Genomic DNA, 27,935 nt, shown 5'->3' with positions numbered 1-27,935 from the left:
ACGCCAGATTCCCTGGAACTGGAGTTACAGACAGTCGTGAGCACCGTATGGGTGCTGGGAATTGAACCCAGGTCCTCCTAACCATGGAACCACCTTTCCAGCCCATGGCACTAATTCTTATCCTGGGAATTGAAGTTCCGCTCCCACGGGACTAAGTCTGTGTTGTGTGTTCCTTGTCCCTGGTCTACTGAGGACCTGCTTTACCTTGCTCTGTGTGTCAATTGCAATGTAGCAGGGACTTTTGTCACCCAGGAATCAGGCAGCTGTCCCTTACTGTCAGGCCTGATCCCATTTGGGTAGGAAGGGAACCAATGTGACTGAAATGCTGCCTCTATACTCGACCAAAGGGGTAACTGAGGCCCCACAGCCACTGTGGCTGCTCCTGCTACGCCCCTGGCCTGAGGATCCAGGTAGAGCAGCTGCTGTCTGGGGAGGGGTGAGGGTGTTGAGCTTTGTGATCTCTGCTCCTGGATGGCCCCCACCACACCAGCCTCACCTAGTTAGGAGCTGCATTGGGGCCAGGCTGAGCTCACTCTTTCTCTGCTTTGGCCCTCAGACCTGGCAATGCCTGCCCAATAGATCCACGGAGCTCACGAAAGTCTATCCAACCTTGCCATCTTAACTGTGGTGGTCTGAATAAAATTGGCCCCCGTAGGCCCCCAGGGAACGGCACTATTAGGAGGTGTGGCCTTGCTGGAGGAAGTGTGTCACTGGGGGTGGGCTTGAGGTTTCAGAAGCTCAAGCCAGGCCCAGTGTCAGTCTTCCCGAAGCCTGCCATCCATCCAGTTAGAGAAGGCTCGGCTTCCTCTCCAGCACCACGTCTACCTGCATGCTTCCTGTCATGATATGGGCTCAATTTCTGAACTTGTTAAGCCAGCCCCAAATTGCCAGGGTCGTGGTATCTTTTCATAGCAACAGAACACTAAGATACTGGCTGTGTCCCCTGTCACAGCACTCAGTCCAGCCAGGCAGAATGTGGCCTGATACCTTTTCACTGTAGCCCAAACCAACACTCCCTGAGCTTTGAGTGACCTGTGGGTGGCGCCAGGCTTCCAGTATCGAGGCTGGCTGGAGGCGGCCTAGGAAGAAGAATCAGCCCTTCTTTCCTGTCCTCCCTGCCCAGGAGGAGCCAAGTTAACTTGAATCTCTGGAGCAGAAGAGCCTGGCCAGCAGCCCACTGCTGGGGTGAGGTCAGATGCATCCGCCCTTCCCTGGGGATGGGGCTTGTGCTTCTGGCTGGGAGACCTGGGCTTAGAGCCTGGTGTTATCTGAGAAACCAGACCACAAACACATCCTAGGACGTGGGAGTGGCAGGCAGAGAAGAGCCCCCAGTGAGACGGCTCTCAGGCATAGGCTCTACCAGGCCCCAGCTGGGGTGTGAGGGCTAGAAATAGTGAACCTGAGGTCCAGCACAGTGCAGCCACTGTTGTGACCTCAAGCCTCAGTTTAGCCATCACCACCTATAAAATGGGGTTGGGCCTGGCAGTTGTAGGGCACAAGATGGCATGAATAAGAAGTTAAGCTGTATGTGTGCACGTGTCCCACCTATACTGAGAAGCATGTCAGATGAAATGGATACACGGAGAGAGGTGTCCAGTGTGACCAGGAAGGGTGGTGAGCATGGAATTAGACAGTGAGACACTCCACACTGCCCAGATCCAAGACCAGTGTTGCCAAGGCAGGAAAATCACTTTATTTGCTACATTGACAGCAGCTCTGGATGGAGTTGGTAGCTGCTATCTCTACACAGGATGGTCTAAAGTGGGGGACGACAATCAGGACTTCCCCAGGCGAGTTCAGGGAAGGCTGGGCTAGGCAGTGTCTGGGCAGGAATGTGACAACAGCGAACTTCAGAGCTGCGGGAGGTGATGGGTGCTGTCTTTAGAGATGGGACCAGTTACAGTTCAGGGGCAGGGGGATCCAGTGTCCAGCATGGTCTCCAGGCCTGTGCTACCTCAACGAGCTGATGGGCAGTGTGGGCCAGGGCTGTTCAGCAAGCTCCCGTTCTAGTCGTTTGAATTGCTTCTTGGAGGCCCGTTTAGGCCGGAACCACCGCAGGCAGGCTGGGAGGCACTGGTCCAGCACGCTCTGCAGAGGGGCAAGGGAACGGTGTGAAGGGACAGCTGGCCCTGGATCCTCCACATCCTCTCTAGCACCCATCAGTGTGGGCCCTACCTCCAGCATGAAGGCTCCCACAAAGTTGAAGGCGACCAGGCCCAGCAGCAGCCACTTGAAGGAGCTGTCCGTAATGTTCCTCAGTCCCAGTGGGCCCTGCAGGAGGCCGGGGACCAGGATGAGGCCCACCAGGACAGAGCCCAAGAGCGCCAGGGCCACCAGGAAGGGCACTGGGGGTGGGGGAGTCTGTCAGCAACGGCGCTGCGCCCTGGGATGCGCACGCACACACACACACACACACACTCTACTCGGGATCCCTTCTCCATTCCAGCTGCCACCCCACAGCCCAACACCCCCACCCCACCACGTGGCAGCACCGTTGGTGTAGAGTGGCTGGCGGAAGGGTGCTCCCTTAGACACGGCTGCAGCCAGGATGAGGTACTGGAAGCTAGATAAAGAGAAGACCACTGTGTTCTCGTAGTTGGGCAGGTTGTCAGGTGCGGGCACCGTTCGGTTCAGAGGCACAAACCTAGGGGCCAGAGTGGTGGGGTCAGGTTAAGAATGGGGGTGTCTGAGGGGGGGCAGTGCTGGTGCAAGGGATTCTGCTACTTACCAGGGCTGGGCTATGACCAGAAAGTAGCCCCCCAGCTGGATGCCAGCCACCAAGGCCACCTGTAACAGCAAACTGCCAAGTACAGGCACGCTCAACAGTGCCCCCGGAGGCCGTGCTCGCCCTAACGTCAGTGCAGGGCCTGTCCGGCTCATGAGCACTGCGATGGTGGTGGTGATGACAAGGTCTATGGCCAAGAACTGTAGATCTCCCAGGTTGGTGTTGATCTGTGGCAGGCAAGAGGGCAGAGGGGAAGCTGAGGGCTAGTTGGTGCAGAGCTCCAGGGTGGCCCCTTCCTCATGAAACCTGGAGAAGAATCCGCCCTGCCCCACTGTCCGCCCAGCATCTTTAGCTAACACACTGGTGGACCTCAAGCTTGATAAAAGAGGCTCCCAACGGTCTATGGCCCCATTTGATGCTGACACCTGACATGCTGTGCTGCCCGCTAGTCTCACATTGGGGTGTGCAGTTCCCGTGGAAGGTTGCTTTACATACAGCCAATCCCCAGCCTGACGGAGCAGAGGCTGCCCTGTGGCATCACACTGTCTCTGCCCCATTGTACCTTTATAGTGTGTGTGTGGGGGGGGGGGGAGGCAAACATGCTCTGAGCAGGGCAGGGCAGGGCAGGGCAGGGCACGGCACGGCAGGGCAGGGCAGGGCAGGGCAGGGCAGGGCATTGGCTCCATGTCACTCTTGCCTGGGCTCTGCCCTTATTCTCTCCCGTAGACTAGGAGTTTCAGGGGTTTGAGACAGCTATTAGCACACGCCAGTAGCCCCACTTCTAGGGACCCACATCCAAGTGGTTTTGAACCACGTTAGCTTCACTGCCTGAGCCAGGCCAGGCAAATAGTCACCCTGCCCTGACTTCTTGCTGGGGGCGGGGACACACACTGGTGGAGTGCAGGCTTGGGTCTGGGGCTCTGCTGATGCTCACAGTGTACAGAATCAGGACTGAGATGAACTGGGTCAGGCTGTACAGGGCCATGTACTTGAAGACGCTGAATGAAGTGTCCAGAGAACAGCGGCCCTCCCTAGGAGGCAAAGACAGACATCAGGGAGGGGCTCGGGCTGCTGACTGGCCCCGCCTCACCTTCACCCGCCAGCCCTGCCTGCCTTACCTGATGACAGTGGGCACACACTCAATACTGGCCATGCTGGAGGTGAAGGGAGAGACCACTGAAGCCTCTGCCTGGGACAGTGAGATGCCCACGTCTGCTGCCTTCAGGGCCCCACAGTCATTGGCTCCGTCCCCGCACATGCCCACACAGTACCTGACAGAGTGAGTAGATATGGCTTGTGAAACAGCTCCACATCCTAGGGAGAATCCAGCCTAATGACCAGGTGGTGCTTGGTAAATAGATGTAATTATTTTTGGCATGACAGAGGAGCCAGCTTGGGTACCTCTGCTTTTTACCATGCTTGGGACATATCCCAGTGTCCCTTACATGCAAGGTAGGCACTCTACCACATTTCCAGTCAAACCTAGGTGTCATTTACTATGTATTTGTTTATTATTGGAACCGGGCCTTGCTGGATACCCCTGGCTGGCCTGGAACTCACTAAGCTATATCAGCGCTGGTTTATTTGAAACTTGAGTTAGCAGCAATCCTCCTGCCTCTGCTTCCCAAATGCTGGGATAACAGCACATGCCAGCATGCCCAGCTACTGGGTGCTTCTGGAAGGTGAAGGGTCGCTAATGCCCAGGGACAGGGCCTGGACAGATGGATATACTCATTCATTCCTGCTGGCCCTTTGGCGACCCCACCGCGTAGCACTCACTGAAGCTTCTGCAGCTCACACACCAGCTCTGTCTTCTGCTCTGGGGCCATGCGTGCAAAGACGGTGGCCTGCACCAGGACCTGGGGTGTGAGAGGGGAAGGAAGATGAAGCATCGCCTGGCTGCAGAGGCGGGCTGCACAGAGCCCCTCCCTGGGCAGCTCTACCTTGGGCAGCAGCTTGGGGAAGTGCTTCTGAAGGACAGCAAAAGTAGGCCCGCTGAGGGCCAGGTGACGGGACTGGGGCTCCAGCTCCAAGGGATAGCCCGTGGCCTGGACAGCATCCTAGGGATCAGGAAACTCAGCTTAGGAATACTTTCCTCCCTGCAGAGCTGGGCCCGGTCAGGTGACACGGAATGGGGTCTCTGGGTACAGAGCAGCCAGAGTTGGTGGCCTGCCTCACCTTGGCCCCGTTCATGACTGCAGAGGACTCCGGTGACAGGAACTGAAGGGAGGCAGGCTGGCCCTGCTCAGGGTGGGTGGCATGGATAATAACGAGGTGTTCCTGGGAGCCCACCATGCCACAGCCTCGGGCTACAGTGACTGCTGTCTGCAGGTTGTCCCCTAGGAATGTGAGGCAGGGTCAGAGTCCAACACTGTCCAGGGGCCTTGTCACCCTGGTCCTTATAGGTAGACCACCCACAAGTCTGTTGACCATGGCTGAGCTGGGCAGTCTAGCCATATCCCCTAGACCTGTTTTTCAGTGTAAGTCAGAGGAGCGATTGGGCTGGGCTCCAGCTCTACACTTTGCATGCTACCGCATGACTGGGGTGTGAGAAATACATGCATGCTTGTGTATGTGCGCAGGGCTGGGGTGTGAGAAAGAAATGGCTGGCCAAGGCCCTTTTACTCCAGTGGGAATTCCTCTTGCTTCATGAAGTTGTCACAGCCTTTTAGCCTGACACCATTACCCACACAGAGAAGGGACCCGGAACTCAGAGTAGTAACCTCCGGGTGATCCAGCAGGTGAAGGGCTGGGCTGTACCCCAGGCTGACACCCCATCTAAGGACACATCTGTCCTCATCTGCCAAACATGGGTGACAATGACACGTGATAGGTACTATGAAAAGATGCTGCAGCAAGGGATGCTGGGAAGCCTTCTTTTTGCCCAGGCCAGGCCAGGCTGTATCCTCCTCACGGGTCCCCTGGACTATAATACCTGTCACCATAATGGTGCGGATGCCCGTCTTCCTCAGAATTTGTATAACTGGGGTTGTCTGTGGCTTCAGCAGGTTCCGCATGACCAGCAGCCCCAGGAGACTCAGCTCCTGCTCCACGGTGTCCCTAGAGGGTTAGCAGCCCCAGGTCAGAGGTCAGGCAGGAATCAGCGCCCCTCTCCCAGTGTCTAGATGGGGCACTTGCCTGGGCTCAGCACCTCCCTCCACACACCCCGGGGATGGGGTTCACCTTGTCAGCTGCTGCGCGACCTCGAGGCTGGGTCCAATGGGCAGTGGCTTGCCAGCCAGGGCCACGACTCGGTAGCCCGCAGCTGTGTAGCTCTGCAGCACCTGGGTAAAGTCTCCAGGTACTGTGGGACAGGGAGTGTCATCAGGGTATGGAGGGCGTCAAAGGCTGGAACCCACCCCACTCTATGCTCACACCCAACAGCAGACTCAACTTGTCCCCTTCACCTGTCTCAGGGCTGCAGAGACTGGCCACAAGCTCCGGGGAGCCTTTGACATAGGCCTCAGGCTGGGGGGCCCCCGGCCAAGCCACTACCACACCCATACGCTGCAGGGCAGAGGAGAATGGGAAACGGCAGAGGACGCTGACTGGTTCCGGTGGCTCTTCCTGTGGGTGGGGGAAGAGCTGAGAGGCTGGCTGTGGGCCCATTCCCGAGGCCCCAAGCCTCAGCCACACCACAGCTTACCATTCCCTGTTGCTGGGGCCCCCTCGGTGGGGGTCTCATTACCGCCAAGACCTGGGTCCCCGGGGCTGAGTCTGCAGCTGGACCCTCCTCCAGGACCTGGTCGGGGGCAAACAAAGGAGGTTGGGAACAGAGGGGCAGCAGGGCGAGACCCACGGAAGACTTCGTGACCGGAGCGGGTAAAGGTTAACATGGACTTTGGATCTGTGCACACTCACATCCACACTCTGGATGGCCCACTGGTAAGCTGCGTTATGAAAATCTCCAGGAAGCAGATTTCAAGCTTATGCTAGGGCTACGGGGGTAGTGAATGAGAAAAGGTGGGCACAGTGGGGGCCAGGACAGAACAGGCGCCCATGACTGACAGTGACAACAGCTGTGACAGAGGTCATAGGGGAGCACTCAAGATAGCATTCCTTAGGCCCGCCTGCCCTGAGGCAGGGGCCTGGCCTGCTTGGCTTCCTCACCCAGCCTGTAGACTCCACCATCTTGAGATCCATAGGGTCGCCCACTGGGGTGTCACGTAGCTGGCTGAGGGCATGGCATGTGGCCAGTGCTCGGAGAAGGGGCCCCAGGGGCAGGTGGCGGGGCTCTGGGACCAGTGGTAGCAACATCCGTCCCTTTAGGGGCACCACCCCCATTACGTCCAAGCCGTCCTCCGTGAGGGTGCCTGTCTGCAGAGGGACAGTGCCGAGTCCTAGGTTGAGTCAAGCCTTGCGGAGCTGGTCCCCACACCCAGGCCAGGCAAGTCCCACAGGAGACCTGTCCCAGACCTGTGTCCCTGCTGAAGTCAACCTCCACACCCCTATTTGAGTCTGACCATCTTCTCTCTCCCGAGTTCACATCCCTGCTCATCCCCTGCTGCCCACCTGGTCCTTCCCTGTGGTCACCATTACTCAGCGTGTCCCAGGTTTACTGTGTCCTTAAAGAACCACACACGCTTGTTCCTTCCCACCTGGTCTGCTTGTCCTAACCACAGGAGTGCTCAGCGGGAGAAACTGGGGCCCCATCAAGGTAGCTCTGGGCTCCTCTGATGTCCACACTGCGGTGCTGGTGTGTTCTCTTGCTGAGGACACAGGCACCACAGTGTCCCTGTGCTCACCCTACTGAACTCTAGGGCTGTGTGCTTGCCCAGCACAGTAGGCCTGAAAATGGTTCTTAAACAAATAAGTTATTTCAGGTATTTTGTCTGCCAGGAATGAGATGGAATGGGTAGGAGATGGTTGTAGAGAGTGGCCCCTGAATGTCCCCAAGTATGAATCGGGTCTAGGTCCAGAAGGCTGTCTGCTGGAGTGCCCAGTCCCCCAAATCTTGCCAGCCAGGCCCCCACCTTATCGAAGCACACGAGTCGCAGCTTGCCCCCCAAGTTGATGCGCAGTGGATGGATGCAGAAGATGCCCTGTGTGCGTAGCCGACTCTGGGCATAGAGCGTGCACACGGTCATGGCGGCTGGCAGAGCAGGTGGTACCACCACTGTCACCAAGTCCAGAGCTCGGATCACAATCTCGTTCACAGGCACCTGACAGGAGGCACTGTGAGCAAGGAGCTAGGCTATACAGGCCCTGCAAGCTGGCGGCCCCACCCAGCCTCTGGCTTACCCGGCTTCGGTAGAGGATAAAGATGCTGTAGACTGTGCCAAGCAGAGCTGGGGAGACAGCAAGAGGTAAGCGGGACTCGGGACCCACGCTGAGGTTGTCAGCAGAGTGAGGGACGCAGCCCACTCACCCAGGACAGAGAGCGCAGCCACAAACTTCATGCTGTGTTTGTAGAACTTGAAACTGATGGGCCTTGGGTGCAGGATGGAGCTCACCAAGCCCCCTTTGGCTGTGCAGAACCCTGGGGGCAGGACACCAAGGAAGAGAGAAAGGGTTAGGGCAAGCCCCTCCCACACCACCTGCATCCTCGGGTGATGACATTCACCGGCAAGCCATCATCGGATTGGGGGTCATAGATGACACCTCACAAGGCTTGCCCAACCCCACAGTTTTGTTTTTAATTATAATTTTCTTTCTGTGGTTCCAGATATTGAACCTTTATCCAATGAGGCGAGTGCTCTGAGTACTTTCTATGTTTCTGCAACCATCTTTTTTACTTCTGACTGCCAGTCTCAGTAAGCCCAGGCTGGGCCGAAACTTGTGATCCTTCAGCCTCTACCTCTCCAGTAGCTGGGATTTTAAGTTCACAGACTCCATAGGATTTTATCTTAGACAGGGTCTCACTATTTAGCCCCTGCTGGCCTGGAAATAGCTTAGTCGTCCAGGGTAGTCTCAAACTCACAGAGGTCCACCTAACTCTGCCATTCCAGTGCTGGGAGTAAAGGTGGGCCATGGGGTCCCCCATAGGGATTTTAAAAGTGGAATTAGTGGACAGCCTCTCAAGTGGGTGGTTTTACTTCTAGCACAGAGGACGAAGTTCCTGCCCCTCCACAGGAGGACCTGCCGTCTCCTACAAACACTGCAGAGCTTGCTTACAGTCTGCCCCAATTTTTGTTGGGATAAGGACTGAGGGCTAGAGAGATGGCTCAGTGCTTAAGAGCACTGGCTGATCTTCCAAAGGACCCAAGTTCATTTCCCAGCACCCACATGACAGCTCCCAACCATCTGTAACTCCAGTTCCAAGGGATCCAACGCCCTCTTCTGGCCTCTACAGGCACCAGGCATGCATATGCATAGACAAACATACAGCAAAACACCCACACACATTTAAAAAAAAAGATGGAACATAAAGGCCCAACTGGGTGGACTAGTCGGAATGAAGAGGTGGTGGGGGCCCAGGGCTCCAGGTCTTGCCCTGTCCTGTGTCGCTGATCCTATATGTGCTGAGCTCAGCCCTCCTCCCCGCCTCCAGATAGGTACCTGTCCTGGTCACCACTGCTAGGACACGGGGGCCCAGGTAGGCCCGGGCCTGCAGAATGAGGGTCCCGCAGAAGAGTGTGTGCCGCCGGTGGGTCTCTGGGCAGTAGGGCTTGGGCCCCTCTGGCAGGGCTGTCTTCAGCACTGGGATGCTTTCCCCTGGGGGGGACATGGCATGAGGTCCATTAGGGGCCTTCAGGGTACGCCTTCCCACTAACAGAGCTTAGAGCTGCCCATAACCATTCTGAAGCCACACTACACTCTGTAACCGGGTGGGTAGCGAGAGGGAAGCAGGCCAGTGAGGGCGGAGGACTTGAGACTGTGAGGCAATCCTGAGGGGAGGCAGCCAGTTACCAGGAACCTGCTATGGGGAGCTGGGCCAGCCAGTGCCAGTATGCACACATATTGAGGGCCAGGATTTAGCAAGCACTTCTCCTGTTGGATTTTTGTGGATTTTAGATGGGCCTTGCTATGAAATGAGGCTGGCTTCAAACTTCTGAATTTCTTGACATAGCTTTTAGAGTCCTGGTAATTACCAGCGAGAGCCACCACAATTGGTCACATCTTACTTTTTGTGTTGTTTTGATTTGAGACAAGGTCTCACCACATAGACCAGGCTGCCTCGAACTCACAGAGATCCACCTGTTTCTGCTTTCTGAGTACTGGCATTAGAGATGTGTGCTACCACACTCAGTTCACAGCTAACTAATAAGGATCTTTGCATGGGGATGTCCGTCACCCCTACAAAGCCCTGGGGCAGGCTGCCTGGCAAAGGAGACTCCATTATTGAGATCCTGTGAAAACAGGGATAGTGGATATCTAGTGCATGCATTCTAGGGTGACTCAGAGCAGCCTGGGCAATGCCTGCATCCCTAAGATGAGGCAGGTATGGGATAGTTCACAGACAGCCAGACTTTATACAGGTTTTCATGCAGCCCAGGCTAGCTTCAAATTTACTATGTAGTTAATGACTTCCGTTCCCCCTTACTTCAACTTCCCACGCGCTGGGATTACCAGTGTGTGCCACAGTGCCTAGTCCTTTTGCCCCTTTTGTTTGTTTTGCTTTGTTTTGAGACATGGTTTGTGCAGCCTTGGCTGCCTTAGAACTAGCTCTATAGACCAGCTGGCCCGGGATCCCAGAGATCCGCCTGCCTCTGCCTCCCCAGTGCTGGGGTCAAAGGCGTGCGCCACCACCGCCCGCATCTTTTCTTCTTTTTGGTTTGTTTGTTTTGTTGAGGGTTTTGTAGTTGTCATTGTTTTGAGGTGAGTCTCACTGTGTAGCCCAGGCTGGACTCTAACTTGGGGTGTCCCTGCTTCTGTGTCCCGAGTGCTGGGATTACAACTGTGTTTGCTTTCATTAGCGCTGGGTCTGGGGGATGCAGCACCGTAATCCTAGCTTTTCAGGAGACTGAGGTAGGAGGATTACAAGTTCGAAGCCTGCTGGGACTACGGAGTGAATTCATGGCCAGTCTGGGCAACTTGGCGACACTCTAACTTAAAAAAAAAAAGTGGAGATAAAGGCGTGGGGAATGGTTCAGTGGCAGACCTCACCTGTTACGCTGGTTTGAATGAGAATGACCCCATAGCCTCATGCTTGAATACTTGGTCTCCAGTTAGTGGAACTATTTGGCAAGGACTAAGAGGTGTGGCCTTGTTAGAGGAGGTATGTCATTGGAGGTGCGCTTTGAGGCTTCAAAAGCCTCTAGTCATTCCTAATGTGCTTGCTCTCTCTCTCTCTCTCTCTCTCTCTCTCTCTCTCTCTCTCTCTCTGCCCCCTACTTGTGATCAAGATGTGAGCTCTCAGGATGGAGAGAAGGCTCAGAGATTAAGAGCACTGGCTGCTCTTCCAGAGGTCCTGAGTTCAATTCCCAGCAACCACATGGTGGCTGACAACCATCTGTAATGAGATGTGCTGCCCTCTTCTGGCCGGTAGGCATACGTGCAGGAGGAACATTGTACACAGAATAAGAAATCTTAGGAAAAAGAACATGAGCAGTCATCTGTTCCTGCTGTCATGCCTTTGCTCATCATCACGGATTCAAACCCTTTGGAACCATAAGCTCAACTGAACACTTTTTTTTACAAGTTGGCTTGGTCATGGTGTTCTGTCACAGTAAGTAACTAAAGGACTCAGGTGAAGTGGCACATGCCTATTATCCCAGCACTCGGGAGGCAGAGGCAGGCAGATCTCTGAGTTCAAGGCCAGCCTGATCTACAGAGCAAGTTCTAAGGAAGCCAGGACTACAGAGAAACCCTGTCTGGAAACAACAAAACAAAAACACAGAAACAAAAATGTAACCAAGATTAAGAGTAAGGTCCTGGACTCAAAAGCTAGCGCCACACACCACAAACACAGAAACAACAACAATGAAAAACCTCAGGCCAGAACTTTTCTTGGAAGCAACCATCCACTGTCATCACAGTTTTAACTCAGGCTGACTTGGACCCAGTCATCCTCCTGAGTGTTGGCGTCACAGGTGTGAGCCCCTGTGACAGGCAGGCTCTTGCATGAATCTCATCAACACTGAGGCAAGGATGCTTTTGGCAGCACCGTGTGTACTAGGTGGAGACTTGGGGGTCCATCAGTCACCATCCACTTCCTACACCACGTGTGGAGTGCTCCATGTACGTGGATAAGCATCCGGGGCACACGGGGTCATGAGCCCGCGCACACGGCTGAAAAGAGCTGCAGGGACCGTACGCACATGTGGGAGAGACGTGGGTACAAGCGGGAGCCCTGGCTCACGCACCAAGTCCCCCTGCATGGTTTAGAGTCTAAGCCACCTAGCAGATGCTGACGTAGAAATTCATGCACACCGGATCCCAGAGCGACTGGCAACCACGTTTTTTACAGGTGGGGAAACCGAGGCACCGAGTGTTTAAAGGCGTATGGCTGGCAAGTTGCTGAAGCCAGGATTGTTGCTTGAAGGAAAAAGAAAACTTCAACTAAAGCTGCTGGTGAGAGGCAGAGGCTGGATGTAGAAGGGCTCTGGGCCTTGAGCAAGTTGGGTGTTGTTATTTTTTACTCTTTTTTGTACTCTTTGAGAGAAGTCTGCCACTCAGCTCTCAAGTAAATCATACACAGGGGCTTATTCTTAGTTATGTATACCTGGCCTGAGCTTGGCTTGTTTCTTACCAGCTTTTCTTTAAATTATCCCATCTACCTTTCCCCTTTGGGCTCTATCTTCCTTACTTGGGTGTACCCTCCTTTCCCTTCTACTCTGGGGCTGGCTGAGTCGGCTGGTCCCTCACGTCCTCCTCCTCGTTCTCCTTGCTCTCTTCTTCCTTAAAACCCTTCTCCACCTGGCTCCTCCCTACAGCTTCCTGTCAGCTAGTTGCTGACCCAGCTCCTGACCACAGGCGCATTTCATGTAATCAAACACAGCTTTACATCATTAAACAAATGCTCTAGAGCATAAACAAAAGTAACGCGCCTTTAATTAATATTCTGCAACAGCCGGGCTCACCTGTCAAGGAGCTCTCGTTGACCACACACTCGCCGGCCACCAGAACGGCATCGCATGGCATCACCCCACCCTCCTGGGGCAGCACCAGGCAGTCGCCAGGCACCAGCTCGCTGGAGTCCACCCACTCGTCTGTGGGCAGATGGGGTCCAATGAGGGCCAGCTGCCCTGCTGCCCCCTATGCCCAGCCTCCCTCCTGCCTGCTCCTCACCTCCTCCAGGCCGACACACCTGCACCCGCACAGACAGCTTGACCATGTCCCTTAGAGTCACGCTTTGCTGTGGGACAGAGGGACGGGAAGAGTTGAGTGGGCGGCAGCCCCTTGGGGATACCCTGCTCAGTCCTGCCTGGCTACTCACTCTCACCTTTCTGGTCTTGTACAGAGCCAGGCAGATGGAGATGGCCGAGATGAGGAAGATGCAGAGGGCATACCAGTAGTAGTGGTCGGCCAGCCACAGCGCGATGCTGAAGGCTTGGAATCCGTAGTAGGGGTTCAGCGCCTGGAGGAGGTGGGAGACACACTGCATCCCCGGGCAGCCCGGAGACGGCTGGGTGGCCGCCCAAGCAAACCCAAGCCAGTCTCCTGCCTAGGCCCACTCCTGCCTCCTTCTACCCAACATCCCCCAAGCTGAAGTTGAGTAGGACACGGGCATTTGTCCCCAGACACATCAGACCCCTGCTACACTTTCTAAGTGCCACACGATGGTGAGGACAATCCCACAAGGCGGAGCACCACCAGAAGCAAAGACTGAGATGCCAGAGCATGCGTGCCAGGCTGCAGTTTGTAGAAGGCTAGGACTTGATTTCCATGTAGTGGTGGTCCCTTTGGTCATGTGTGACCATGACCGTGCCCTGTCCTGCCGAGCCCCTGAGGCCTGGCTTCCTCCTGAGAGGACATACTGTCTAGACCTTATCCTTATTCACAGTGCTGACAGGGAGCAAAGGACACCGTGGGACTGGGCTCTGGAGCAGGACCAGTTCCAATGCTGGCGCCCTGGCCGAGGCTGTGACTGCCTCGGGCTCTGCCACAGCTCTCTGCAGGGTACCCATCCTCAACCTGGGCTCTCAGGCTGAGTAGACTAGAGTCCGGGACTGCCTGTCACTCACCCCTACTTGGATAATGATAAGCTGGACAGCAGCATTCTTTACCTCATCTGCCAGTAGCTGCAGGTAGGACTTGACAGGAATGGTGATCACATTGGGGCCATAAATGGCCTTCCTGTAAGAAGGGAGGCCACCGAGCTGTCACGGGATGTCAACGACCCCACTTTCCACCGGGGAAACCAAGGCCTGAGAAGGTCCAACTGGAAGACAGGAGTGTGGGAAGGAGAGACAGGCGGGGCCCCAGGGGCTAAGGCAGCATGCACCTCACAGCTTGGTCCTGGAGGCCGAGGCCCGAACGGGAGCAGTGCATGTCATCACAGGTGCGGCCACAGTCCAGCAGGCTGGTGAGGGTAGGGAGGGGACAGGGTTAGGGTGATGGGGCCTGAGCTCTGTACCTCATCCTCTGTAGGCTGAGAACCTGGGGCTCCAGGGCTGTCAGACCCCCTCAGTCACACTAAATCCTGAGGAGAGAACTCAGCTTACCCACGCCTGTGACTAGGCCACAAACAACCTCACTAAGGAAGGACAGCAATGTGGATGGGTACACTCTGGTCAGTGACAAAAACATTATTTACACCGATGGATGATACCTTAAGCAAGTCACTTAATCTTTCTGTGCCTCTGTTTTCTTATCTGCAAAATGGGGGCAGTAGACACACCCACCTCTTTGGGCTGTGGGTAGCTGAGATGATGTCACTGCAAGGCAGCCAATTTCGTTCCTGTCACTACCTTGCAGCAAAGGCAAACACCTGTGTTTATCCAAGGGTTATCCTGGCTATGTGAGCACAGGGTGTGTGACGGGCAAAAAGACACAAGTGTGGCTGAAGCCACCTTCCCAGGGACAGCTCACAACCCTTCACAGCTGGGAGCGGAAGGCTCATGTCTGTCATTCCTGACAAGGGTATCCCTGGCATTCTTGGTGGTAACAAGGTTTGGCAGCCTCCACTGGTACTTCCCCAGGGCTGTCCGGGGTCACCTTCTAGACCAAGGACTCCTTCACCCTCACCTGGAGCTCTTTGCTTCTAAGGGCTCAACTCCATCTCACCAGGGGAGTCAGAGTCTGGGGCGTGGTGCCTGGCAGATGCACCTTCACAACCACCCTATGAGATGAGACCCGCCCTTACCCCCATTTACAGGAAGCAGCTCCCAGCCGAGACGGGCTTGCTGGACTGCCCAAAGTTTCAGGGCAGCTGAGGGTGCCCCAGGCTAGGCCAGCCCTGTCAGGACCTGGTACCCAAACCCAACCTGCCGGAGATGGTGTGGCATGCCTGGGGCCTCTACCTGACTTGGCAGAAGGCTTGCTGGGTCTCCAACCAGACATAGCGTTGGCCTTGGAGGAGGTAATAGCGCAGCACCTGTTTCTGCGTGGAAGAGGAGAGGCCAGTGGGAGTTAGCCTGGGTCAAGGAGCATCCACATGCAGGAGGGGGGGGGGAGTACAAGGACAGCATCACAAGACAGAGAAACTTGGAAGTCTGACAGCATCCCAGACCTTTAGGGTCAGAGAACCAGAAGGACACAGAGAACCCTGAGCCCAGGCCCTCCCGCACAGTGCGTGACCCAGATGCCCAGTCAAGGGCAAGGCCAGGTGGAGCCCAGCCGGCCACTCACTGTCTCTTTCTGCCTGTGGAGCTGCGCGGTGTCTTCCCATGTGTCCTCTGCTGGCACTCCCACAGCCGTCTGACTGCGGCCTTCCTCTGCCTGGGCCTGTGGGGGCAGCTCCAGGCTGGGGAGGGTTGGGAGTTACTCCGCAGCTCCAGGAGCTGCCCAAACCTCCCCTCCCTGGGACAGGACACCGTCCATCTCACCTGCCCTCGCCAACAGCCTCGGTCTGCACCTGGACTGTGAAGAGCTGTCTGGAGCTACCCTGGAATACAGAGGTGTAACTTCAGTGTTGAGGAAGCCCCGTCCCCCGCAAATCCTTCCAGAGCAGTCCCATAGCCAGGCGGCCGTGTGGAAAGCCAAAGACACAGGGCCCTCCATTTAGCACATTATGTCCAGTAGTCTTCATGCATGCGAGCCCCGTGTATATGCACGCGTGTGGCGGTGCATCTGTGTGCACACCACCTTGCTTCACTGCCTTGAGACAGGTCACGCCTGGAGCCTGGAGCCTGAAGGTAGGCTGGGACAAGTCCCAGAGATCTTGTTATTTTTGCTCCCTCACCCCTGGCACTAGGGTTATAAGCACTTGGGCAACCACACCCGGCTTTTAAACAGAGGCTGGAGATTTGAACTCAGGTCTCATGTTTGTGCAGCAAGTGCCCTTATCCATTGTTCTGGTTAGTTTTTTTTTGGTCATTTGAGATGTGGAAACCTCAGTTGGGGAAAATGTCCCCATTAGATTGGCTTGTGGGCAAGCCTGTGGAACACTTTTCTTGATTTGTGGATTAATGATTGCGTGGGAGGGCCCAGCTCACTGCAGGGAGGGCCATCCTGGGCCCGTATGGTTTAAGAGCGCTGAGCAAGCCATGGGGAGCAAGCCAGGAAGCCGGGTTCCCCCACGGCTTCTGCTTCAGCTCCTGGCTCCAGGCTCCCTCCTTGAGTTTTCCCTGATTTCCTCTGATGATGGACCTCATGTGGGGTGAGATAAACCTTGTCCTCCTCAAGTTGCTTTTTGGTCATGGTGTTTATCCCAGCAAACCCTAACTGGAGCTCCCACTTAGAGCCATCTCCAGCTCTAGGTAAGGGCTTATCTTTGTGGGTTTGATTATGGAAACTAACGAAGTGTTTTCTAAAGGTAAAAAGAGCCACAGGATTATAAGGGAGCCCGGGAGCCACACTTGGCCTGCCTCTGTCCACTGCCCACACTGGAGTGCGGAGGTCCAAACAGGAAGATGGAGACTTGCCTCCTGCCTGCCCAGCACCCTCCAAGGGCCAGTGGTGGTTGGACTGAGCAGCTCAGCATCCCACCACCCTTTCTCAGCCCCGGGTGGTCCCACTCACCTCTTTGTCTCTTATTTCTATAACGAGTGTTTCGGCGTGGGCCAGGCTGCATGGCCTCAGGCGCAGGCGCACGCCCCACAAGGGCTTCCAGCGGAATAGCAGCCAAGGGATCCCGGCCAGCATCCAGACCGCGGCGTGATAGCCGATGGCCCTCCATGGACTGCCACAGTAGCCGCTGAGCCTCTGTGGATGCAGGTGACAGGGTCAATGGGTCAGGGGCAGGCAGGGATGGAACAGAAGCCAATATGCTGGGGGCAGGCCCCTCCATCCACCAGCACTACCTACCACGGATGAAACTGAGGAGCTGAGGGGATCTATTGATGTCCCTGTCATCAGGGTCCCATAGCTGGGGGGCGTGCTGCCCGTGAGCGGGCTGCTGTCTGTGGACAGAAAGGGAAAAGGTCACAGAAGGGAGGGCTCTTCTCTTCTGGTTTTCAACACTGGGGTTGGAACAAGTGTTAGGTGAGAGCCACTCCAGCACCAGGCCGCACCCCCAGGCCGCCTCTTCCTTCTGAAGCCTGGCAAGCCTGGTCACTCTGTACCCAGGCCTTCTGGGCCTGTGAACGACTGGTCCATTGCTTCTTAGGAGTGCCTCACTCCCCCATGTGTCTGACCAGAGCTGCATATCATTACCCCGCCCACCTGTGTCCTGCTGCTTGCACAGGCTCTACAGTGCACACACGTCCCCTTCCACTGTGCCACCTACGGGCATGGGCTGGGGCTGTTCTCACTCAGTCCCGGTGTCCAGCTCAGGTCTAGAGTCGAGAGCCCCAATAGTGTCAATATCCACACTGCTTGTGGACTGCAGTCAGGAGCAGGTTCTGGCAGGGGTGGCAACCCCCCATCCCCACCGCCACCTGCAGGGATGTGGTCCCAGCAGGGCAGGGGTTTTCTAGATGTTTCTACCCAACCAGCCCAACTTTTCTTCTCACAGCTGCTGTAGCCACAGCCTCCCTAGTCTCTCAGCTGCTCAGCCTCTGAAGGCTGAGGCTTCTGCTGTTTCTCTCAGACCACTAAAGAACGCTGACCTGTCAGGCTGCGTCTGTGGTTCAGAGGCAGACGGCAGGCCTCCCGTGCTTGAGGCCTGGTGGCTAATTACGTGTAGGAGGCCTCTGTTCCCAGCCCTCCTTATATGGCTATCATAACAATTCTGCCAGGCATAGCTCCATCTCATTTTTTCATTATTTGTGTGTAGGTGTGTCTTGTGTGTGCACGTACATGCTCAGGTGTATTCTCTCTCTCTCTCTCTCTCTCTCACTCACACACACACACACACACACACGCTTCAGAATCTTACTCTATTAAATATTCTCCCTCTTATTTCATTTCAGACAAGGTTCTTTCTCTCTCTCATACACACACACACACACACACACACCCCGCATGCTCCAGTAGTAGATGCTGAGAATCTTACTCTATTATTTTCTCTCTTACTTTGAGACAAGCTCTCTCCCTGAACCTAGAGCTCACCAATTAGTCTAGGACTCTCCTGTCTGTATCTCCACAGCACTGGAATTCCAGATGTGTGACTGTGCCCAGCTTTTATGCTGGTGTGGGGGTTCAAACTCCGATCCTCATACTTACATAGCAAGCATTTTACCCACTGAGCCATCTTCCCAGCCTCCTCTCTGCATTTTAAAAATGCGAGAGTTTAAGTACCTCGCCCAAGATCACACAGCAAGGATCTGGGAGCTCCAGGAGGCATGCCCAGGCAGGCTAGTCTCATACCAGGTTTGTTTTTGTAATTAAACAATGGATTTATTGGTCCTGTACAAAGACAAATCCGGGTGAGGCAACCAGGTCTGAAGGAAGAGTTCACTTCCCACGTGCCATAGCCATTCTTAATCCTCCTAGGATGATGCCCACTCAGGTACATAAGGAAATGGGGTTAGGATACAAAGGCCCACGGGGCCAGGAGGCCCGAGCCTGAGCTTTCACACCAGACGGAAAAGCCAGGAACCGACGTGCACTGCACCACCTGAGGCCTCTTTAAATTGAGGATCCAGAAAACAGCTGATCCTGAGGCTCAACGGTGGGCCCTCTCCCAAAACAAATGACTGATGACTTCGGTGTGCTCTAGGAAGGGACTGGCCTCCGGAAGGGACAGATGGACAGACAGACCCTGGCATAAAGGCAGGGCCAGCAGGGAAGAGCATCATTTCCGTTCCCTGGCCCTAAGGAGCAGGCCTGGCTCTCACAGAGGGGACCTGACCTCAGGATGGGGAGTTCAGTAGGAGGTTCTCAGGTCCTTGGCTACAGCAGCTACCAGCTAGATCCCTTCGTCTGCCTCCAATGCCAGGGCTGGGGACTCACTCACCCTCCAGTGGCTGGGAAACAACACCTTATCAAGGCTATAGAGTCACCTTGCTATTCCTCCACACAAACTTATCAAATAGGCACACTTTTATCTCTATTCTATGGCTGGGAAACAGGTGTGGGGAGGTACCCTACCAAGAGCCATATTTAATGTCTCCATCATCAACAACATTCTCTGCCAAGTTATGATTCATAAAGTAGGTGACCCAGCCTCTCTGGGCTTCCATTTCTAATTTCTAAGGTGACAGTGTGTGCAGTGATGGATTGTGCAGCTGGCTACAGAAGGAGGAAGGGGGAGGGAGAGAGGGGGAGGGGAGAGGGGAGGAGAGAGGGGGAGGGAGAGAGAGAAGAGAGGGAGGGAGAGGGGGAAGGAAGAAGGGAGGGAGGGAGGGAGGGGTGAGCTTCAGCCAGAGGGTGTCTGGAGTCTTTGAGGCTGGTAGCTTCCCACTGGGGCGTGGGCACTCCTTTGACCCACTTCCCAGGCTGGCCTCTCCTTTCTCAATCACCAAGCCAGAAAGAAACCTGGCCTCCAGGCCTGAAGGTCAGCTCCTTCCTATGGCTTGAGGCCCTTGGGGCACCAGCTGGATGGGGCTCAGACTGATAAAGAAGTCACAGTGCCAACACCGAATGGATCATCTGACCCAAATCCACCTATCGGGTACTGAGGGATGGCCTCTGACGTGGTTCTCAATGAAGTCTGAGCTTCCCACAGCCACTGTGCCAAGGGCTTGTCCAGGAGACTGGAGATGGGCCTGTCCTCCTCTAAGTCCTACTGTCCTCATGGACACCCTCCCTCTTTGGCTTCCGGGCTACTCACAGCACCTGCTGCTTCTGCAGCCAGTACTGAGTGAGTGAATGAATGAATGAGTGAATGGACCCACACCCACACACCGCAGGGCAGGGAGACTATGGGTCAGTCCCCTTGTGCCTCCCCCCTACTCCTCCATGTCTCTAGCCTCTTCTTAAAGAGCCCTTCCATCAGCCCCAGGATCTAATCTGGACACCTGTGATTTCACAAGGATGCTGAAAGGCAGCCCGGGAAGGAGGGAAAGCAGCTTGCCAAAGGAGGAAGTCACATCTGAGGAAACCCCCAGAATGCCCAAAAGGGCCACGCCCAGTGCACTGTCTGGCAAGAACACAGGATATCTTCCAAGCACTTGGCTAGGCTTAGGCACAGCTCACCTGCTGAGGGAAGGTGTTCCAGAGTTCAGCAGTCAGGCAGCCCCAAGCTGGCTTGCATAGGCTGTGGGCTCTGTGAGCTGTCCCTACTCTCCCAGTTAGCCAAGGTGGCCTGAGGGCATTCTGGCAGCAGTGGCAACCCTGTACTTCACCTCAGTCCTCTGAGGGAGGGGCTGCCGTAATGTTCCCCTCAAACATGGGGAAACTGAGGAACAGAGCTTTAAGATTTAAGCCCAGGCTGGGCATTGGTGGCACACGTCTTTAATCCCAGCACTCCGGAGGCAGAGGCAGGTGGATCTCTGTGAGTTAGAGACCAGCTTGGTCTACAACAGCTAGTTCCAGGACAGCCTCCAAAGCCACAGAGAAACCCTGTCTCAGAAAACCAGAAAAAAAAAAAAAAAAGATTCAAGCCCAGAATCGTATGACCTCAATGGGGAAGCTGGAACGAACATGGCCTTTAATTCACCCTCACAGCCAGCTGTGATTAGGAGTCTCATTTAAAATGGGGGAGGGGTGGTGGCAGCGATGGCTCTGCAGGTAGAAGCACTGGCTACACAAGCCCATGACCTGAATCCCACGCCCGGAATCTATGGTGGCACATGTGGGTGAACATACACATAAAATGATAATGAAATGTTTAAAATGAGAGCTGGGTTTAGTGGCCCCTGAGTGTAATCGCAGCACTGGAGAGATGGAGGCAGAAGATCAGGAGTTCAAGGTCATCCTCAACTTCACATTGCACTTAAGGCCAGTCTGGGCTGCATGAGACCATGATCTCAAAAAATAAGACAACGAGGCTGGAGAAATTAAATGGCTCCAGTTAAGAGTGCAGTCTGCTCTTCCAGAGGGACTGAGTTTGCGCCTCAGCACCCCACATCAGGGATCTCACAACCTGTAACCACCCTCCTACACTATTAAAGTTTTTAAAATAAATTTTTAAAAATTAAAAATAAATAAAATAAGAGGTAAAGATTGCAATATAGCTCAAGAGGAGAGCACAAGGCCTTGGTTTGATAGCCAGCATCATAAACACACAGCCCTAGAAAAGGCAGGCCAAGAGAGATGGACAGCATACACAAAGCCACACAGCCAGGAATGCCAGACACAGACAGGGTTTGGGGCGAGTTCACAGCTCAGGGGCAGCCACACCAGCACTGTAGGGCAGAGGGCCGGAGTCAAAGCCATTTGGGAACCTCTTATTTCCTGCGGAAGACTCAGCTTCCTGTTGCAGATCTGCCAGTGACCCAGGGCACCAGCATCTACTTCTGGTGACTCTCCCATGGCTAGGAGTGCAGGGCCTCCATCAGGCTGGGAGGGTGTGCACCTGGGAGGTCTTTGATTGTACTCTAGAATCCAGAGACTTTCCTCAGGTGCAGACTGGGGGTCTGGTGCACGATGGGCAGGCGTTCTAACCACAAGCTTCCCTTCCCATTCTTTCCCCTCCCTCACCTGTGGCACTGTAGGATGGGGACTCTGGACTGGGCCAGAGACATGCTGGGAGAAAAAGACTGGGAGCTGGGCACGCTAGCTAGCACCTAGCCGGTAGCAGAGGTCTAGAAGCTTTAACTACATCAGGTGGCATTTCAGCTCCAGTCTAAGACACTCAGCCTGCCATGAGGGCCATGCAGGGTGTGGTCCTTGGACCTGGCCACTGGCAAGCTTTCTCTGGGGGCCTAAGGTTGGAGGTCAGTATTGCATGTGTTCCTCAGGTCTCCCATCCAGGCCCATCCAGGCTTCCCTAATGTATTCATGCAGCACACATGGGTGATTGCTCAGAGGCCCCGGGGCGGTGCACTGCGTCCCTAACCTGGACCTGTCACTCAGGGTCGAATGCATTCAGAGGGGTTGAGGAGGCCGGGCCCCCTGGTCCCAGGGACCCTTTGGTCCAGAGTGTGCGCAACGGCATCCTAAATCTGGCTTTCTTGGGGACTGGGGACCAGTCCCGATGGGAGGGTCGGGCCGCCGCTCACCTGCGCTCATTTCGGCTCCTTGCGCTCATCGCCGGCCGCTGCGGCCCGCGGCCTGGGCTCGGCGTGCGAGGCCCGGGGCACGGTCGGGGTCGCCTGCTGCAGCGGGCTGCGAGGGAACGGGCTGGACAGCACCTGCACGACGCGACGGAGACTCGAACGGTGCCGCAGTCAGTCTGCGGCCGTCAAGCCCCGCCCCTCCACGGCGCCTACGTCCGCCACACCCGCGCGGGCTGCCGGGATTTGTAGTTCCCAGGCTGGCCTCTTCCCGGAGCTGGCCTGGCATCCTGACGCTGGGGACAGCGTGGGTGGAGGCAGGAGCAGTGTGGCAGAGAGCATGGGGGAGAAGTGGGAAAGGCGGGGGTCACAGTCTCCAAACATAACAGATGGACAGAAATGGACAGGATGGGAGACAGGCAGGCACACACACAGGCAAACAGGGTTTGGGGGTTGGGGGGGTGACCCTGGGAGACACAGGTGGGACAGCCCCTAGACATAACAAATAGAGAGAAATCGGACAGGCTGGGAGACGGGCAGGCAGGCAGACAGCCAGACAACAGACGCAGAGGCAGAGAGATGACAGACCGGCAGGCAGAGGGGGACGCTGGGGCACCCAGGTGGGACAACCCCTAGATAGAACAATAAATAGGCAGGCAGACAGACATACAGACAGGCAGGCAGGCAGTATGGGAGACGCAGGTGGGACAGTACTCAGAACAAATGCACAGAAACCCGATATTCTGGGAAACAGAATAGACAGACAGGCAGGCAGATGGCAGAGGGGTATGCTGGGAGAAAAAGGTGAAACAGACCCGGAAACAAAGCAGATGAATGGAAAAGGAACGAGCAGAAAGAGCAGACAGAGGAGAAGCCGTCCACAAACACACAGCCCCAGGTGCACGCCACAGCAGTTAGTTAAGCCTTACACATGCAGACTCAAGCTTGCCTCCATCTCTTCCAGGCTGTGTGACTGGATTTACCAGTTAACCTCCCTGGGGTTCTATTTCTTTTTTTAAAAACAAAACATGTATTAGTGTGTACTTTGTATGTGTGTGTGGTGGGGGAAGAGGGGGACTGGGAGGCATGTTTGTGCCACAGTTCCAGTGTGAAGATTTCTTCTGTCCAGAAGTCTTGGGGATTGACCTCAAGTCCTCCAGCTTGGCAGCAAACACCTTTACCCCTGAGCCATCTTATTGGGCTTGGAGCTCTTTTGTTCTGACCTGTAAAATGACAAATAGTAGCAATGCTTGCTTGTTGAAAGTACTGCCTGAGAACACTCATCTGAATCCCTTTGGACAGAGCTTTATGGGACAAACGTCAGGAAAGGACAGACATACCTAGACTGTAGTGCTCTGGTATGGTCATAAAGGTGCCGCACATAGGCTGGCTATGATGATGTGTAGCAGGCCGTAGGAAGGCCAAAGAGATTATAGGGCCCAGCCCAGAAGCCTGGAAGCATGACCTGCACGCACCCCTGCACAGGTGGGACAAATAAAGACCCTGAAAAGCCTAGGAGACTTGTCTACAGCATTCACCAACTGTTCCAAGGTGACAGACACAGCTAAGGTGTCCCCTGGCCCTGCGGTCAATGACCTTGGAACAAGAGTTACAGAGCTAGAGACCTGGGGTAGGCCGGGGCCAGAATAGTCCTACAGCATCAGCCACTTGTCCCAGTGAGCTCATGGAAAGCCACGGAGAGCTCCAGGAGCTGGAGTAGGTCCTGTCCAGTGAGGACTACTGGAAACCAAACCAAGGGCAGCCAAGCAAAACAACTAACTGCAGAAAGTGCTAGAAGAGTGCAGAACTATATTGGGGGTGGGTCCCTTTGTGGGGATAGTAGGGAGCTATAGCAGTGAACATTGGCTGTGTGGGCAGCACGTTAGCCAGATATGTGGGTGTGGAAATGTGAGACTCAGACATGCTCAGAGGTAGGGCTTGAGCAGCTGGGGGACAGTAGAGCCATACTGAGCTGGGGCAGGTGGCTGGTGGAGCAGGTTGGGGGGCATTCCTATTGGCCATGTGGGGCCCAGGACTGGCTTCACTAGGTCAGGTGAGACTTTTTTAGCAGATGGCACTGCCAGTAGGGACCAGCTGTGTGATCTTTCAGAGTCTGTGTCCCCCACCCCACCCTCACTTCCAGGGAACCTGGTAGCCTGGGTGGTGGTGCTGGTTTAGGTTTGGACCTAGCTGGCACAGATGCCCTTGCAGAGAGGTTGTGTGATGAAGTGGCTGGCCTGGGGCCAGAGAAAGATCTGGTGCATCAATTGCTGTCTAGCTGTGTGAACATTTCTTGATTTATTTATTGAGACAGGGGCTAGCTATATAGTCTTGGCTGGCCTTGGGCCGCTAGAGATCTGTCTGCCCTTGTCTTCCCAAGTGCTGGGATAAAAGTCGTTTTCCCTCTCCCAGCCTCTCCTCAGAGCCCAGATACATTCATGAGATCCTCCAGCTGGGTTAGAAGCTTTGAAGGTTCAGGGGTTGTGGGGACAGGACTGCCTTTGCAGGTTGCCTGTCACATACCATGAGAAACATTTGACATTACACAGGCTCTATCCCAAGCTCTCTGGGAAGCCAAGCTGGTGGCAGCTTAGCCTTCTCTTTGATGGGATAGGTGCCAGTGAATGCATTCTTCTAAAACACAGAGGATGTGGCAGTTCCCACTCACCTGGGAAGTGGGGAAGTGACTCTACCCGTGTGGCCTCACCAGTGACCTGTGGGCAGGGCTCTCCCCCCTCAGATAACCACAGCTAAATTTTCAGTCCCATGGGCCAGGCTTGATTCAACAGCCTCCATCTGGGGCGGCTGACCGTTCCTCAGGGGCCCTCACGGGGGATGTCCCATGCCTGGCTCACTTTGCGCAAGTCTGAGAAACCATCAGCACTGACCCATTTACCCCAGAGCACAGCCTCACTTCCCAATTTCTTTAGTCTTGATGGATTTTTTTTTTTTTTTTTTTGCAACAAAGGGTTGTTTTCTCAACTATGACATCCCTGAAGAGAGCAGATGGCTGTGTAAACACCCAGCAAAGTGACATTTTTGTAGCTGGTCTTAGAGAGGATTTGGAGAGATTCTGAACAAAGGAGTCCCTAGGGCCCTCAGGAGCCAGAGAACGGGGAGCAAGGAGGGCATTCTTAGCTTTGCAAACAAAGATGGAAACTGAAGGCAGGCCATGGTGCCTCATGCCTGGTAATTCTAGCATCAGGAGGCTGAGGTGGGAGAACTGAGTCCAGCCTGGACTACATAGTGAGACCCTGTAGCAAAAAAAAAAAAAAAAAAAAAAAAAAAAATCGAGGCTGGGGGTGAAGCTCAGTTGGCATAGTGCTTGCTTAGCATACATAAGCTGGCAGTTTGAGCTTTAGCATTACAGAAAACAAGGTGTGGTGATAGACAAGAGGACCAGGACTTCCAGGTCATTCTCAACTATGTGAGTTTGAGGCCAGCTTGGGATATGAGTATCTCAAAGAAAACAAAACACAAAACTCAGAGACAAACTCTGAGGTGATCCATCCCATGAGAAATATGGCTGATTGTTCATCATGGACTGCAGGGGTTCAAATGCCTTGGAGTCCACAGGGTTCCGTGCATCATTCAAAGTGTGGATAGTTCAGAGCAGTCAGCTACACTGAGTATGGCGTGAGTGTGCTACTGTAAAGCAAGATGGCTTGGTGTTTACTCTTAGACCCCAGTCACATTCTGAATACCATCCATTTCCATTTTACAGGTAGAAAAAGAGAGGCACAGATGGTTAACAATTGCCCAAAGATCAGCTGAGACGAGCTGGGTGGCCCAGTCCCAAGGAAACATGACGCTTTCTATAGTATTATTGCTTTGTAAATTTCATAGGGACAAACAAGACAAAATCCTGCTTGGGACTTAGTTTAATTACAAGTCTTGCCAGGCTGTGGTGGCACACACCTTTGATTCCAGCGCTTAGGAGGCAGAGGCAGGGGGATCTCTGGGAGTTCAAGGCCAGCCTGGTCTACAGAGTGAGTTCCAGGACACCCAGGGCTACACAGAGAAACCTGGTCTTGGAAAACAAACAAGGGGTGATGGTGATGGTGGTTGTGGTGGTGGCATTGCACACCTTGGTCCCAGCACTTAGGAAGCAGAGATAGGCAGAGCTCCGTGGTCTATAGAGTGAGTTCCAGGATAGGCTCCAAGGCTACAGAGAAACCCTGTCTTGAAAAACAAAATCAAACAAGGTACTTATAAAATGGGGGTCAGGGAGAGCAACAATGTTAACCAGACTTAAGGGCATACTCCTGGGGCTGAGACAGGAGTTCAAGACCAGCCCAGGGTTACTTAGTTCAAGGTCAGCTCTAGCTGCACCATTAGAGCCTGTCTTTACAAGAGAGAGCCCAGTGGTGGTGGCACACTTTTAATCCCAGCACTTTGGAGGTAGAGGCAGGCAGATCTGTGTGTTCGAGGTCACCCTGGTCTACAGAGCAAGTGCCAGTACAGCCAGCATCTGAGTCCCTGACTTCTGGACATGGATAGGCTTAACATTTAGCACCCCAAGTGACACATGAAATATGAGGCCACTCCAAGGCCAGCACTTGAGAGGAAGCAGGATAAACACTTGCACTGTCTGTGGACAGAAATCATTTCAAACCTAATGGACCTCTGTCAGGCGGTTAGGTCATATTCCCGAGGCTCATGGGTAATCAGACTTTGCTTCTGATATCTGGACGTGCAGGTAAAGTGGGTTGTTCTCATGAATAGCTAAGTGGTACATAAGGATGAGCTCTGTAGACTGTATGAATGTCAAGGCTGAGGTGGCTCAGAAGTAAAGATACTTGAGTAAATGCTGCATAATTTGCCACAGGTTGGAGGGAAATGTTACATTTCACCAGTTGTAAAGGCTTTGAGCTGGTAGAGGAGGCTGTGGTGGATGTGGCTGTGGTGGAGGCGGTGGCAGCGGACACTGTGGTAGTACTAGTGTGGTGGTGGATGTGGCTGTGGTGGCGATGGTGGTGGCAGATGCGGTTTGAGACAGGGTCCAGGGGTATGCAACTTAAACTGCCTGGAACCCACTCCACAGCCTCCTGCTTTTGCCTCCCCAGTCATGGGATTATGAGCATGCACCACCATGCCAAGTGAGACTTTTCTTTAGTATATTTTTTAGTGTGTGTCCATCCGTCTGTCTGTGGGCATGCATGCACAGTGCCTGAGGTCAGAAATTAGCCAGATTCCCCTAGAGCTGGAGTTACAATAGGTTGTGTGCGGCCCGATGGCAGGTGCTGGGAACCAAACTCTAGCATTCTGCAAGAGCAGCCAACTGCTAAGCCATCTTTTTGGGCCCTTCTCTTTGATAGTTTGAGATGAATCTGGTTGTGCAGCTCAGGCTGACCTTGAACACACAATCCTCCAGCCTCCAGTTCCCAAGAGTTGAGATTATGCCACCACAAAGCCTTTTTTGTTTGTTGTGGTTTTTCTAGACAGGGTTTCTCTGTGTAACAGCTCTGGCTGTCCTGAAACTTGCTTTATAGACCAGACAGGCCACAAACTCACAGAGATCTACCTTCGCCTGCCTGTCTCCTGAGTACTGGGATCAAAGGCATGTATCACCACCACCCACCAGGCAACCCCCCCCCCTTTTTTTTTTTAAGACAAGGTCACATGGAGCTCAGGGTGGCCTGGAACTTGATTCTGTACCCCACGTGCTGGGATTACAAGTGTGTGCCACCATAACCACTTTCTTTTCTTCTTCTTTTAAGCAGGGTCTCTGACTGTTCAGGCTGGTC

At 54.5% G+C, this 27,935-nt stretch overlaps 1 protein-coding gene across 3 annotated transcripts; it reads right to left on the bottom strand.

Moving 5' to 3' along the window:
- Positions 1 to 1,670: 1,670 nt before the first annotated feature.
- Atp13a2 (ATPase cation transporting 13A2) lies at positions 1,671 to 22,382 on the bottom strand. Of its 3 annotated transcripts, none has more exons than XM_051173749.1 (29): positions 22,195 to 22,382; positions 17,015 to 17,109; positions 16,730 to 16,912; positions 15,595 to 15,653; positions 15,398 to 15,512; positions 15,070 to 15,149; positions 14,052 to 14,129; positions 13,834 to 13,903; positions 13,050 to 13,184; positions 12,896 to 12,962; positions 12,688 to 12,816; positions 9,224 to 9,379; positions 8,094 to 8,204; positions 7,967 to 8,013; positions 7,699 to 7,887; positions 6,836 to 7,042; positions 6,372 to 6,467; positions 6,133 to 6,292; positions 5,909 to 6,029; positions 5,661 to 5,785; positions 4,904 to 5,064; positions 4,669 to 4,785; positions 4,505 to 4,584; positions 3,844 to 3,996; positions 3,660 to 3,756; positions 2,729 to 2,952; positions 2,493 to 2,644; positions 2,176 to 2,271; positions 1,671 to 2,088 (listed from the first exon to the last, which is right to left on the bottom strand). In XM_051173749.1, the coding sequence occupies exons 1-29, from the start codon at positions 22,202 to 22,204 to the stop codon at positions 2,039 to 2,041; spliced, it is 3,363 nt and encodes a 1,120-aa protein (XP_051029706.1). In that variant the 5' UTR covers positions 22,205 to 22,382; the 3' UTR covers positions 1,671 to 2,038. The 3 variants fall into 3 exon arrangements, with proteins under 3 accessions (XP_051029706.1, XP_051029704.1, XP_051029705.1); XM_051173747.1 differs by having other exon boundaries at positions 2,176 to 2,345; positions 22,195 to 22,381; XM_051173748.1 differs by lacking the exon at positions 9,224 to 9,379 and having other exon boundaries at positions 2,176 to 2,345.
- Between the last annotated feature and the right edge of the window lie 5,553 nt (positions 22,383 to 27,935).

Source organism: Phodopus roborovskii, unplaced genomic scaffold (assembly GCF_943737965.1).
Source record: "Phodopus roborovskii unplaced genomic scaffold, PHOROB, whole genome shotgun sequence".
NCBI lineage: Eukaryota > Metazoa > Chordata > Mammalia > Rodentia > Cricetidae > Phodopus > Phodopus roborovskii.
This window is presented reverse-complemented; position numbering and strand designations above follow the sequence as displayed.

Coding starts and splice junctions, on each gene's coding strand:
- Atp13a2 (XM_051173747.1), bottom strand. Junction 15,654..16,729: donor TAGAAATAAGAGACAAAGAG/GTGAGTGGGACC, acceptor TCTGTATTCCAG/GGTAGCTCCAGACAGCTCTT. Junction 4,585..4,668: donor TCCCCAAGCTGCTGCCCAAG/GTAGAGCTGCCC, acceptor CTCACACCCCAG/GTCCTGGTGCAGGCCACCGT.